A 15148-nucleotide genomic window follows, 5' to 3' on the forward strand; every position below is an offset into this window, starting at 1 on the left:
CAAATAGCATGCAGGCACCTGCTGCCTGCACCCTCTGCCCGCACCCTCTGCCCGCACCCTCTGTCCACACCCGCTGCCTGCACCCTCTGCCCGCACCCTCTGCCCGCACCCGCTGCCCGCACCCTCTGCCCGCACCCTCTGTCCACACCCGCTGCCTGCACCCTCTGCCCGCACCCTCTGTCCACACCTGCTGCCTGCACCCTCTGCCCGCACCCTCTGCCCGCACCCTCTGTCCACACCCGCTGCCTGCACCCGCTGCCCGCACCCTCTGCCTGCACCCTCTGTCCACACTCGCTGTAAGATTTGGGAACCGTAGGTCTAAGGTCACCTGTTCCTCCTGAGCATGCTACACTTACCAAATGTCGTGTCTCAAATTACCAATCTTTGTTTGGGAGAATTCTGTCCCTTGAACCCCTGACAAGGGTGATGCCCAAAAGTTTCACGTTTATGACCAAACAATAGTCGTACAATTATAACATGCTGAATTGAGAGCACTGGTTTGTATTGCAATGTATCTATGGTATACTGATTAACAGGTTGTGTGTCAATGTGTTTATTAGTGTACCAAGAATCATTAACAGTGTTCAACCAACACACAAAAAAACAGACAGGATTGATGTACATTGATAGCTGAGGTCCAGGGGCTCTCACCTTTGCTCCCAGCTGAGTGACATCGCGTGTAGGATGGACCCCACCCAGGAAGGAAACAAAAGGAGACAAAAGTTGAAAATGATCCAAAGGAATTTCCAGTTTATTTTTTGAGTCGATCTATTCCTCACCTTTTGGTTCACAGCTTCTTTTGACCGAAGAAGAAAAAAATGCACAGTTTGTGTTGTTCCCCTCCCATCAATGATCAACTGTGAAACCCAGCAGCATGTTAATGTTGCGATACAGCATCAACATTGAATGGGCTGCAAAACAAATCCTGTGATAGTCTCCTTACTCACGTGAGTACCATCATCACTGTTCCCATAATTACCATCCTTCGTATCACATTACTGATCAAAGCTGATACCCAAGATGTCACATCAACATCTGTAATTCTCTATGTAACATACCCCAACATCTGTAATTCCCTGTGTAATGTACCCCAACATCTGTAATTCCCAGTGTAACATACCCCAATATCTGTAATTCCCTGTGTAACATACCCCAATATTTGTAATTCTCTATGTAGCATACCCCAACATCTGTAATTCTCTATGTAACACACTTTCAGCTATCTGCTATCCATTTGGTGATATATTGGCCTGGATTTTGCGTTCAGCAGCGAAGCAATGGTGCTCGCCACTGACCTCGAAGAAAGCTGCCCACAAAGATCTCGCGATCTCTGTGGCGTTGATTTCACCTTTCATGACGTTAATTTGATTCTGGCACCAATTCTAGGGGATCTCCAGTGTCCAGCAACAGTAATGTCATCAAGCAGGCTAAGCAGCCAATCACAGTGAAGAATTCTCACAGACAGCAAACCAGGAAGTAAAATGCACTGATTATCCTTCACTTTTTATAAATTTTACAGAGAGTGAAATAAAGATTGAGACATACACATAGGGATTAAGGTAGAAGCTGAAATATCATAAACACACTTTAAAAACATTTTTTATTATTTTAAAAACCTATGGATTTTTATCAGAATGGAACAATTTGACATTTCACAAATATAAATTTAGTTTTTCAGGGCCAGAGAGGTTGTTCAACAGTAGTTATGACTTAGTACGCCATTAAAAACCCAGTTACACCTCATTCAAAAGGGTAACTTTTTGGGGGGTTTATAACAGCGATATTACAGCATAAATGAGCAGGTTCTCATCAGTTCAGTGGTTTCTAAAGATTGCCATCCACGGGGACTTCAACAGCGTGCCCTGTGGAGCAGCAGGGAATCGCTGACAGCAACTTTGGCATTTCTGCATTTAACTGAGTAATGACAGCGAACACTGACAGTTTCGCCATCATTACAACTGGAAAATCTGGGCCAATACCTCTCTTTTCTGATGTAGTATACTATCAGTTGTCTGTTATTTTCAGGTTTGCCATTCTCCATGAAGCACACTTTGAGTTATCTATTATTCTTTATGTAACACACTCTAGGGTATCAGTTTCGACCTGTTATCATTTTTGCCTCTGAGTCATGAGCTTGTAGGTTCAAACCCCACTCAAGAATATCAGTATATAATGTAAGCTGACACTTCAGTGAAGTATTGCATTGTCAGAAATGCTGTCCTCTGGAAGAAAACTAAGTTGAAGCCATATCGGCCTGTTTAGGTAGATAGTAAAGATTCCATTTCACTTCTTGAAGAAGAGCAGGGTGTTCGCCTGGTGTCCTGGCCAATATTCGTCTCTTTACCAATATCATAAAAAAAAACAGATTGATTATCCATGAATTTAGTCATTGTTTGAGGGATCTGTGTCCTAATTCATTGTCACGTTTTCCTACATAACTCAGTGTAAAGAGTAAGTGGGATATTTTGAGACATTTATCAGAGAAGTCATAAGATGTTATATAAATGAAAGTCTATTTTCTTCTCTGTAACACACTCCCAGGTCTCTCAGTGATTTTCTAAGGCACCTGATATTATGTTTCGAAGACATCCCCAGCTATGATTTTAGATAGAAAGAAGGATTGACTTGCATTTATATAGCACATTTCATGACCACCGGACGTCTCAAAGCGCTTTATAGCCAATGAAGTATGTTTTTTTTGAAGTGTAGTCACTGTTGTAATGTGGGAAAGGCAGCAGCCAATTTACATACAGCAAGCTCCCACAAAGAGTATTGTGATAATGACCAGATAATCTGTTTTTGTTATGTTGATTGAGGGATAAATATTGGCCAGGACACCGGGGATAACTCCCCTGCTCTTTGAATTAGTGCCGTGGGATCTTTTACGTCCACTTGAGAGAGCAGATGGGGACTCGTCTCATCCGAAAGACTGCACCTACCGACAGTGCAGCACTCCCTCAGTACTGCCCTGGAATGTCAACCTAGATTTTTGTGCTCAAGTCCCTGGAGTGGGACTTGAACCCACAACCTTCTGACTCAGAGGGGTGAGTGCTACCACTGAGCCACAGCTGACTCTCTAGTAGGAGTTCAGCGAGCTCCATGGTTGTAGGGGGTATCATAGCCGAGCCCAAATTTGAGGGAGAAGGGAATAGAGGGTTATTGCTGATAGATTTAAATGAGGAAAGACGGGAGGAGGCTCGAGTGGAGCATAAACGCTGGCATGGACTGGTTGAGCCGAATGGCCTGTTTCTGTGCGGTACATCCTAAGTAATCCTATGTAGTGCTATGCTTACCCAACCTCCACAGGAGCACTTGCCAGCAGGAGTCACTGGGTTATCAAACAGAGTGGGACCCTGGCTGAACCTTCACTTCCCTTGCTCTGTGGGACCGAGGCAAATTTCAGCACTCGCTGCCCCACTAAGATTAGCCAACTTCAGAATTTTTAAATCTACATACAAGAAATTAAATTCCTACAATTGAAACAAAGAACAATACTGACACCAAGACAAGATGAATGATGCAAACTTGTTCAAGACAGAATTATAAAATAACAATGAGGTGATCCACTTCCTCTCTACTGATTACATTCCATCCAGTTTGTATTTCAACAGTTCCTGTTCTGTGGCTCTGTATATGTTTCACTTTACTTCATGCTACTTCTAAACTAGAAGTTATGATGAACCTTTATAAAACACTGGTTCGGCCTCAACTGGAGCATTCTGTCCAACTCTGGGCACCGCACTTTAGGAAGGATGTGAAGACCTTAGCGAGGGTGCAGAAAGGATTTACGAGAATGATGCCAGGGATGAGGGTTTTCAGTTATGTGGATAGACTGGAGAAGATGGGGTTGTTCCCCTTGGAGCAGTGAAGGTTGAGAGGAGATTTGATAGAAGTGTTCAAAATCATGAGTGGTCTAGACAGAGTAGATAGAGAGAAACTGTTCCCATTGGTGGAAGGGTCAAGAACCAGAGGACATAGATTTATGGTGATTGGCAAATGAAGGAAAGGCGACATGAGGAAAAACTTTTTTACGCAGCGGGTGGTTAGGATCTAGAATGCACTGCCTGAAAGGGCGGTGGAGGCAGACTTAATCATGGCTTTCAAAAGGGAGTTGGATAAGTACCTGAAGGAAAAAAATTTGCAGGGCTACGGGGAAAGGGCGGAGGAGTGGGACTGGCTGAAGTGCTCCTGCAGAGAGCCGGCACGGGCTCGACGGGCCGAATGGCCTCCTTCTGTGCTGTAACCATTCTATGATTCTATGAATACATGCTCAGCCAAGGCTAAACCTAGTTTACCTCTGTGTACAATGCCCCCGTACACAGTTAGTTAATCCCCTGTTGCTCCATCTGTCTGCGCCACATATGCACTGGCACAACATGGCACAGGATATACACCAGCCTTGTACGTATCAGAATCTTTGGTTGACTCAAGGTGAGATGGCTTAAAGAGGTCCGTGACTCACGTGCATGTGTGAGCCTCAGAATATATGGAAGGACAGTCACACTGAGAGTATTACTGAAATGAAGATTCATCAAAATGTAATCAATAAGGATCACGTTGGCATGTTCCAAACAGGATTGCATCCTTCAGATCCTCTCAGTGATCATGTTCCTCCGATAAATTGCTTGGATTTGAATGTTCATTTATATAGATTTTAAATTTATTAATGAAATGCTACTACCTGAGCAATGCTAACCAATTGGTTTTTTGTAATTTCAGGTGCTAGCCAATCAAGTTTAGATAGATAGCTACTGATAATATTTAAGCAGCTTATGTAGTGATGAGCAATCCCAATATCAGGCCCTTAAGATAGGAGCGGGCTCTTCCGAAAACTCAGCCAGTGTGTTGGAACGTGACAGTGAGAGAAAACCCACCTCTATGTCCATTACTAGCGCCTCTCCACGAGCCATTTTGTCTCTGTTATATTGCTTACACAGAAGGGAATTTGGAAAAATGTTAAAATGTGGGTGCGGTGGTAATCCTAAATCACAGCTTCTCTTATCTGCACAGCCCACAGGCATTGCTTCTGCCACTTTGAACTAGCAGGAGTGGCGCTTACTTCCCAACCCTAGCAGAAGGCTGAACGCCCGTAATGCAGAAGACATATTGGAAAACGATAGGAGAGACGGCGAAGTAAATCAAGAAGTAGAGGCCAGATAACACCAAGCTGGAGTTTTAAAATTAATTGCACAATACTGCGGATGCTGGAAATCTGAAATAACAACAGAAAATGCTGGAAATACTCAGCAGGCCAGGCAGCATCCGTGGAGTCCCAGACCTGAAATGTTAACTCTGTTTCTCTCTCCACGGATGCTGCCTGGCCTGCTGAGTATTTCCAGCATTTTCTGTTGTTATTTTGGAGTTTTAAAACCTCGTAGGTCGTCAGAGGGAGGGGCTACTGAGATAGAGAGTGATTTCCATATTTTTAAAGTTCTGGGAAAAAATAAGCCAGGGTGGGAGCAGGACAATGTGATGAATTTCAATTTCTACCTCATACATGACGGAGGAAAAGCATGAGGGAAGGTGTATTTATAGTTTCAGAGACACAGGAAAGGAAACGTTCCGAGAAGAACTGACGGCAGTAACATCGATTAAGTAAAACTGCACTCAGCCCATCTCTGACGGTGTATCTGACTCATTTACCATCTCTTATGTGTGAGATATTAGAAAATGAGATTATACTGTCTACGCCTGATGATTCAGCAGTTTTTCTGTGTGAATTAAACAATGTCAACAACACAGGAAAAGTAGAAAGAAAAAATGAATGATCAGAAAATGTGAATTAAACAACTTTGAATTAACAGATATGAACATCATCTCTCAATTATATAATTGCATGTTTTTTTTAAATGGTTAAAAAGCCAAGCTGTTGCTCTGTAATACACTGAAGCTGAAACGGCTTGCGGGAAGAAATGTTAATTAACTCAATTAATCTGTTTAGCTTAGCTAAAATCAATGCTATCCACATCGCATTGATTTGCATTTAATTTTAATACAAATACTACCATCTTAACTCTTAGCCAAAGGAGATGCATATTTGACAAGTTAATAATTGATGAAGGAGCAGGCGATTGGAATTGGACGGTCACGATTACAGTGGCGATGGGTTGCTTTCCTCAACCAAGAACCAGAAATAGGAAATTGTAATGTTATGAGCAGAGAGGTCCTGGTCTATGTAAGAGAGAGCTGCCCATACAGCCTGGTACTGTGTAAATGCAGCCCTCCAGAACATGAGCCGAGCGAGACTGACATTCTCTAAGGCGAGGGCCCTTGTAGGTTAAATTGCCGTCTATGTCATTCCTGATGGCGGAGCGTTCCGCACGGGAGCACATTCGGGAATTCTGGCGCAGGAGAAGCTCTGGGACGGAAGTGCAAAGGACATAAATGGACCCTGATTTCACCAGCGGTTAGTGCGTTTCCACTGAATTATTTTCTGTGCCATTTTAAATGATTTTTAAAAATGGATTAATGACTCTTTTATGTTAATGCAAACAGACATTTGAGAAGATTGCATTGGACAGTGTGATAAAGGGAAATGAAACCCCCTGGTGTGCAGGACTGAGGGATACAATTCCTCTACTGGTGGGGAGGAGGAGGGTGAGAAGACCCCGCCAACAGGCTAGATCAATACTCAATTTGAATCCTCCTTCAACACAGTGTTGCTGGAGGGTACTGGATCTGTTTAGGAGCAGAGCAAAGCTCCTTTTTTTCTTTTTTCTTATATCTTTCTCAAGCTCCCTGGAGGACATGGGCACAGAGATATGTTTGAACTTGTAGTAAACGCTTGTACTGTGTTTCAAATGCTGATGATGTCTACGCCGGTTCGAATATCAGCTCCTATTTACCTGGTTTCTGTTTGTGATAATTAGTAGTTCAATTTAAAATCAGTCAGCATTTTCATCCAAAGAAATGGAAAGCACAACTTCAATTCCACTCTCTGATACACACAAAGACACCATCGCCAAGGGGCAGAGGTGGTCGCTATCTATCTGAGCATCCAGTCAGCTATGAACACCAATCTTCAAAACAAAGGCACAGCGTCACCGGGGCATTGCGGACGCACGGTGATGGTGAACAGATAAGGACAATAAAACTACAAATGTTGACGATCTGAAACTAAAGCAGACAATTCCAGGAGGGCACAGCAGGTCTGTCAGCGTCTGAAAATGAAGAAAACAAGTTAATGGTTTTTGGACATCGGCCCCTTTTTTTGTCAGAACTGGAAAATCTGAGGAGGAAGCTCGCCCGCTGGCCGCGTGCGTCTGGAAATTGCAGGAAACGAGAAGTTGGAAAATTAAGAGCGCATTTATACTGTGACTTCGCAAAGCGACCCATGCTCTGCGCTGATATTAAAATTGCTGGCAGATTCCAGATTTGGGGCTCAGAACAATTCTCAAGCCCAGCATGTGAGATCCCCCTGGAGAAGGTGACAGACACCACTTGGAGTTGGTTTGATACGGAGTATAATACCAGTGGATAGGAGGGGAACCATGGCTGATGTGCTTATGATCCCCCTCCCTAGCTCAGGGGTCACCGAGGTCATCTATAACATCCCTCCTGCCATTCTGACCTTTAACCCCCTGGAAAGGAACCAATTTTGACACCACCAACCATCGATTCAGTCTAAGCCCCTACACCCAAGTACATTGAAACTGGCCAACAGCTGATAATTTCCTTCCTCTTATCAGACTCTTGGTTCCTTCTCCAGGTGTGGTTACTGGAAACTGCAGTGTATCTGAGTTTCCAAACCTGTGAAGTGACAAGCATTCCTACTCCAAGTTCTTTCTTTCGTGTTTCTTTATTGTAAAAACGTCTCTCGCTCTTTTTCAACTCCAAATATGTTCTCCTACATGCTCTTCCTCATTTCTGTGTCCTCACGTGTTGCACGAACGACTAATTGTATGGTCTCTCTAACGTGGGACTGCTCGGGACCTCAGATCTGTGAAATTGTTTGCTTTCCTCAATTCTTCCTTCGTCTCACAATCTACTAACTTTTGGAACCTAAGCTTGGGCTAACCAATTCACCTCTACTTAAGTTATCTCATCTTCTCTCCTGCCCCCACAAGGTTAGCACACTAGTTAGGGGATCCTCTCCCCTTAACCAACTCCAAATGCTGTCAAGCCCCAGGAATAGATACTAAATTGTCTTAACCCTCAAACGACACACTGGGGTAGATTCAACTTGCCAAACGGACATAAAACTGACATTGCCCGCCATAGAAACTGCCCGATTTTCATTTCCATAACAGGCAGCCGATCCATAATGCCAGTTTTACACCAGGGCGACAATTGGAAAATCTACCCTACTCACCCCAGCATGGGCACAGCCATGACAATAATCCTTATACCAATGTATTCCCCTGCAAGGACCAAATACACAATTTAGAAAACACAAATAAGAATCTGACGAGGATGCTCGCCCGCTGGCCGTGTGTGTCCGCAAATTGCCGGAAACAGCAGTTGGAAAGTTACGAGTGTATTTATACTGTAACTGTGACTCTGCAAATTGATTCATGCTTTGCCTATAAGACTTCCTTTGTCTATTTCTTTGTCTACAAGTCTTCCTGTCACATTAGCCTTATATTGGATTTTAAAAGACTTAACCATCACCTCCAGCAACATAATTTAAGCTCCATCTAATAATAAACACTGCAATAAAAATGACTGAATTGACTCTTCCTCAAAATCAGACTATGAAGGATTGCAACTTTATTTGATCTTAATTGATACGACTCTTAGCAAGTTCAGAATTTGCTGGGATAAATATGTTCTTAACTGTGCTATATTTTGTCATATTTATACTTCATATTCTACTCCAAATTTATGGTTGTTTGCCGGATGAACAAAGTGCCTCTAGGGTTCAACCTGCAGCTCAAGGTTCATCTCCCCCCGCTCATACCCCAGGTCCACTGGATAAAGTTTATTAACATGCCTTGATTTGGCAGTCAAACCTTTCCCAAGTACTCTGGGACTCCACCATTATATTTTAGGGTGGTTACAATTGAATTACAGACATTTGTCAATAAATGTCTACGAGCAATCTTGGGCTGGCCAGAGACCATCAAGAATGAGGAAGTGTGGGGAAAAACATAAGACAGGAGAGAATAGAGTTGCAAATAAGATGGAGAAAACGGAGTTGGCTTGCCCATACCATTAGAAAACTCCAAACCTTTGTCACTAGACATCATTCAAATTGAACAACCTACCACCAACCTGTCTCAAATCTAGAAGGCCACTTTGGACTGTCGCCGAAGCCCTTCAGCAATCTCCCCATAGCCTTGATGACCGATGGTGAAATGCTTGGAAGAACTGCGACATATGGAATGGATTCCTTACAGAGAACCCCACAGTACAACCTGAAGGATCAAACCTTCCTCGCACACAGTGGACAACCATCAACCGCCTCAGAACTGGTCATGGTAGATGCTGCCACCTTCTCCATAGATAGAAGATTAAAGCATCCCCATCCTGCGACTGTGGAGCTCCTGATCAGACCCTGGAGCACATCATTGAGCACTGCCCTCAGAGGAAATTCGCAGGCAGCCTGCAAGATATCCACCCTGTTACACCGGAGGCTTTGGCCTGGATAACTGACTTAGATATTGACATTTAGATTGCTTTGCTACTACCAGACGAAAGAAGACTAGACATCATTGAAATGGAATTCCCAGGGAAAAATAAGACCAGGCAGATCAAACATAGTTGGCGTAAACTGTGGATGCCAAAGTAAAAAGAGCAGACTATGCCTAAAATCAGTTGGAAGTGGTTGCTCAAAACAGAGTTCAAAAGCGATACACAGTAAAAGACCTATACTCCATGAGTAATAAGGGTGAATTATGATGATGACTCTGCAAATGGCAACCAGTAAAGGCTCAAAAATGTGTAACTCACTACACGAGGCAGCTGTATCAGCCATCAGTAATGAAAGGATCACAAGGTTGGTTTGAATCAAGAAGGCCTATTGACCCATGTGATCTCATCCTTCGAGAATATTAACCCTACCACTTCCCATTACAGCTTCCAGCTTTTTCTTAAATGGATCCAGTGTCCTGATCTCAATGAGGCTTCTTGGCAGCCCTATTCCAGCTTTGTGTAAAGACATATTTCCTGGCACCCGTCCAAAACTTGCCCGTCGCGATTGTGAGCCTGTGACCTCAAGTTTCAACTGTCCTGAAACTATTGTTCTGGGTTTGTCTTTTCTATCCCATTAAGTATCTTATATACCTCTATAAGTTCAAGGCTGAAGAGTCCTAGTTTATGAAGTTGTACGTCACATATCATCAGAATGGAGCAGTTTCATCGTTCCCTCCTGCTGCACCTCTATAGGCTGCATGATCCTCTTATACCATGGCAACCAGACACACACAGAATACTCCAGGATCAAAGAGTTCCCCTCATAGTTCAATTGCTAACTACACTGCATGGGGTGACACAGAGTTGTAGAGACCAAGAAGGTCCCAAATTTGACCACCTAGTCTGTGTTGATCCCTTTTTAATCAATCTTAATCCCAATTACCCATCTTCTCACCATAGTCCCCAATCCAGTCTCTCTTCCAAACATTACTTATATTGTCCGCCTCATTGTCCTTCCCTGCTATCTTTGTCCACAAGTCTACTACCCTTTGGGTGAAGATGATCAGCCTGACTTCCCTACTAACTCCAAACTTCCGAAACTGTGTCTTAAGCATCACCTTGACATCTTCAGATTCTCCCCAAATTTTTACTTTACAACCTTTAACGTAGAAAATGTGCTGCTTTCAAAATCCAAATCGGTTCACTGATATTTTTTTATCATTTGAGGCTTCAGAATAAAAGGGAGATGAGAAGTCTGTGGGAACAAGTCACTAATGATTGTCATGTCAGGGAGTGGGATACACTTTAACTTATCCCCCACTATTTGTGTCACAAATCATCACTTACTCTGTGTAAGTACCTGATCATTTCTGACACACAAGATCCTATTGCCAGGTCTTACAAAGGGGAACTAAGTTATTACCCAATATTCTCAGAAACTTAAACAAAACAGAAAAAGGTGCAGTGGGTTAGACACTGACCTTTCACCTCTGGGATTTGGGTTCAAATCTAGCCTAGACTAATAGAATTAAAGTCACGTCTCCTGCTGGCATTAACAGTCATATGTGAAATAAGCTTGGGAAATCTAGTGGACGTAGCTTTTAGTGGACATAGTATACAGCACAAGTTACCTCTAATTGGCAATCTCGCTCAGAGAGACTGCAGGACAGCTGGAATGGAAGGTGGAAAAATGTTACGCTGGTGCAATAAGGGGTGTTCTTCTTAGTTTGAAACACATTGCTGGGACTGGTTTACACGGCACCTAACCATGCTACACCTGACTGGAAACGCTTGTCAATACTGGGTGACTAAAATGTTCTGCCCCACAACACTAATGTCCCTGATCTAGGATGAGCACCGAATTGACCAAAAAAGATAATAACAAACCAGAAAATGGTGGAAATGCCAGTCAGTTGGCATCTGACCTAGGTTAACATTTTGGGTGTCACCCAACAACTCTGAATAAGGGTCCTCCAAGATGTCAACCTACCATTGTCTCTTTCAGATGGCTGACTAACGGCTCTGCATTTCCAGCATTATCCTCTTCAATCTCAGATTCCCAGTATTCCCAGTTTTATCTTAGTTCTCAAGGAATGTACTTACCAATTTTTTAAAACCAATGTCGTTATCAAAGCAGCAACAACCATGATGAGGGAGACTGTGATGGTGATGATCTGGTGAACAGCCAAACCTAAAGATTAAAAAAAGAGAAAAATGTCTTATTTTCTGTGTGCTGTCTATTGCTTCAGATGCAATCTCTCCGAGGACCCAGGATACTTTAGTAATCAAACAAAATTCATACTACTATCAACAGTGAAAATCTTTGTGCTGATTAAACAAGAAATGATTTCACTGGCTAGTGAATCACCAACAAGGGAGATGGACTCAGGACTTTCACTTGAAAAATTAAGGGGGAAGTTAGAAGCTTTTTTTCACACAGTATTATTAGAACATGGAAGACTTTCCCACAAGTGATTATTGAGGCAGAGATTGTAACAGCAACTGGCTGAAATTTTAAAAGAAAGAATGTAAAGGATATGCAGGGAAATGGGGTTGGAGTAGATCGGTCTAGCACTAGGGCGAGGGAAATGGGATTGGAGTAGATCGGTCTAGCACTAGGGCGAGGGAAATGGGATTGGAGTAGGTTGGTCCAGTACTAGGGCTAGGGAAATGGGATTGGAGTAGATCGGTCCAGTACTAGGGTGAGGGAAATGGGATTGGAGTAGATCGCTCCAGTACTAGGGTGAGGGAAATGGGATTGGAGTAGATCGGTCCAGTACTAGGGCTAGGGAAATGGGATTGGAGTGGATCGGTCCAGCACTAGGGCGAGGGAAATGGGATTGGAGTAGATTGGTCCAGTACTAGGGCGAGGGAAATGGGATTGGAGTAGATTGGTCCAGTACAAGGACTAGGGAAATAGGATTGGAGTAGATCGGTCCAATACAAGGACTAGGGAAATGGAATTGGAGTAGATTGGTCCAGTACTAGGGCGAGGGAAATGGGATTGGAGTAGATCAGTCCAGCACTAGGGCGAGGGAAATGGGAATGGAGTAGATCGCTCCAGTACTAGGGCTAGGGAAATGGGATTGGAGTAGATTGCTTCAGTACTAGGGCTAGGGAAATGGGATTGGAGTAGATTGGTCCAGCACTAGGACTAGGGAAATGGGATTGGAGTAGATCGCTCCAGTACTAGGGCTAGGGAAATGGGATTGCAGTGGATCGGTCTAGTACTAGGGCTAGCCGTGGCACAGGCATGATGCCAAATGGCCACAGTCTGTCCTTTAAGTTCTTGAATTCTACTGGGAGAAATGCTGCTGATTTGTAAGAACTATTGTCGCTACTGAAATTTATAATTCACTCTTACATAAAATTGGCACCTAACCGTCCAATATGGTGGGCAGGGTGCATCGCCTGCCATATTGGTGCAGGCAGAAAAAGAAGCGTCCAGGCCCGGCGCCTGAAACAGGAAGTGGCCCCTTTGCATATGCAAATAGGGGCCTAACACCTCTCCTATGTAAAATTGGACTGCCTTGCTACATTCAGGAAAATCAGGACAACATGCGGCCGAACCAGCTGTCCTTAAAAGGACCGCTGGAGACCGCCACCAAAACATAAGTTTTAAAAAAAATACGTCCCTGAATGTGGAACTGGGAGGGGCAGGTGTGCTTCTCCCGACTCCACAGCAGTGCCGAAGACCATTGCCGGCCCCGATCGGGCCCCCTCCCTCCCTCCCTCCCTCCTGATTCCTTCCCTCCCTCTCCCAGGACCGAATGCCTGAAACTGAAATCCTCCTCACTGGCAAGCTGCCTGGGAACATCCGGTAGTCATGTAAATGAGGCCCGAGGCCCAGTGTCGGGTGCATCTCGGGCCTACCCATTCCGGCCTAGAGAGCAAACTAATTTCTAGGCCACTGTCTTGAGGATGAGGTTTTAAACCTGGGCTCTACCTGTATAACAATAACTGCGCGTCAAGTAATCCAAGGCTGCAAAGTGCGCTGCAATGTCCTGAGGCTGCGATAAGGGACTATATAAATACAAGCTCATTCCTGCTAAAGGAGCAGTGACTTTCTCTTTATTATTAATAAGGGTAATGGCAATGCCCTTTTAATGATAGAAAAGAAAATTAAAAGATGAAAGAATGGTTAAAAACTAGATTAAAAGGCTCTGTTACTAGCAGAATGACAAGATGCTAGCTGATGCTGTCTAAAGTGTATTAAACTCTCCTACAGAAGTTAAGTTTTACTGACGTTGTATTACCCTTTAGAACACGGCTACATTCTCCAACAAGTCTGCCTCTTGTATTATGCATGAAGGTGAAAGTGTCATTCCATATATTGGGTTTAAAACGCCCAAGCTAATCCTCATGGTGCGTCCCCTCTGGTCAATTCTTGACTCTGACTAGCCAATTAATATCTCTGTCAAGCTGCTCTTTAACGGTAGAATTCCACTACATGGAAAAACTGACTGACAGACAAGAAAACCGACCAGCCCTGAGAGAGGAGGTAGCGTTGGCTCGCTGACACCCGGCCTTGATCAGATTGGTAGCACATGCACTTACTGAAATTTATAACCTTCTCGTGAGATTGCATGATGGATTGCTGTAGTATTACAGTATAAATATATCCACAAATCATTGATGATTGGCCTATTTCTCTTGCGACATTCCCAGCATCATGGTACACTGAAAGTATAGGAAATACATTTTTTATTGAAAGCCTACCTAATACTGATGTCTAAATTGTTCAGTGTGGAACTGAGCAATATAGAATAGGCCCACCCTGGTTTGGCTCCCTGGTCTGAAATAGTTGATCTTAGCCAGGGAAGGTGGCTGGGGTGCCACAATTGGTCAGAGTGCCGCTGGGCCAGGGAAGAGAAAAAGCAGCCAACAAACCCGCTCCTCCGATGCCCTTTAACAATCTGATAGCCTCCCAACACTCCTTGCCTGGGCTCTACACGTGAACAATTAGGTGTCCGCTGTGGCTCAGTGGGTAGCACTCTCACCTCTGAGTCAGGATGTCATGGGTTCATAGTCCCACTCCCGACACTTGAGCACAAAATCTAGGGAAGCACTTCAGCGCAGTACTGAGGGGGTGCTACGCTGTCGGAGATGTCGTCTTTTGCATAAATTGTTGAACTGAAGCCTCCTCTATCTCTCTGAGATGGACGTAAAAAATCCCATGGCACGATACGAAGAAGAGCAAAAGAGTTCTGCCTGGTGTCCTGCCCCTCAACCAACATCAATGGAAAAAATAGGAAATCTGGTCACTATTACATTTCTGTTTGTGGAACCTTGATGTCTGCAAATTGGCTGCCGCGTTTCCTACAGTGCAACAGTGACTAGGCTTCAAAAGTACTTAATGGCTGTAAATTGTGAAAGGCGCTGACGTAAGAAAACTACTAGGCACTTGGCCTGAGTATTAAACAAAGCTTTAATCAACTGTTTTTCAACATGGAGATCTAGTTGTGTCCTTCACTAGTTCCTGTTAAAGAATGTCCTGAGCAAGCTGGGCCCATGCCCCAGTATTTATACTCTCCATGGACAGCGCCACCAACAGGCCGCCCAGTATTACTTCATA

The 15148-nt window shown here is 43.9% G+C and overlaps 1 protein-coding gene across 1 annotated transcript in view; it reads right to left on the bottom strand.

Moving 5' to 3' along the window:
- ajap1 (adherens junctions associated protein 1) overlaps window positions 1-15148 on the bottom strand; it is a 210280-nt gene that overhangs the window by 114815 nt on the left and 80317 nt on the right. The window contains exon 2 of the mRNA XM_085967513.1: window positions 11677-11770. Coding sequence (XP_085823639.1) covers window positions 11677-11770 — 94 coding nt within the window. The remainder of the gene's footprint in view (window positions 1-11676; window positions 11771-15148) is intronic.

Source organism: Somniosus microcephalus, chromosome 25, assembly GCF_052327205.1.
Source record: "Somniosus microcephalus isolate GS21.2 chromosome 25, FLI_Smic_1.0, whole genome shotgun sequence".
NCBI classification, from domain to species: Eukaryota; Metazoa; Chordata; class Chondrichthyes; order Squaliformes; family Somniosidae; genus Somniosus; species Somniosus microcephalus.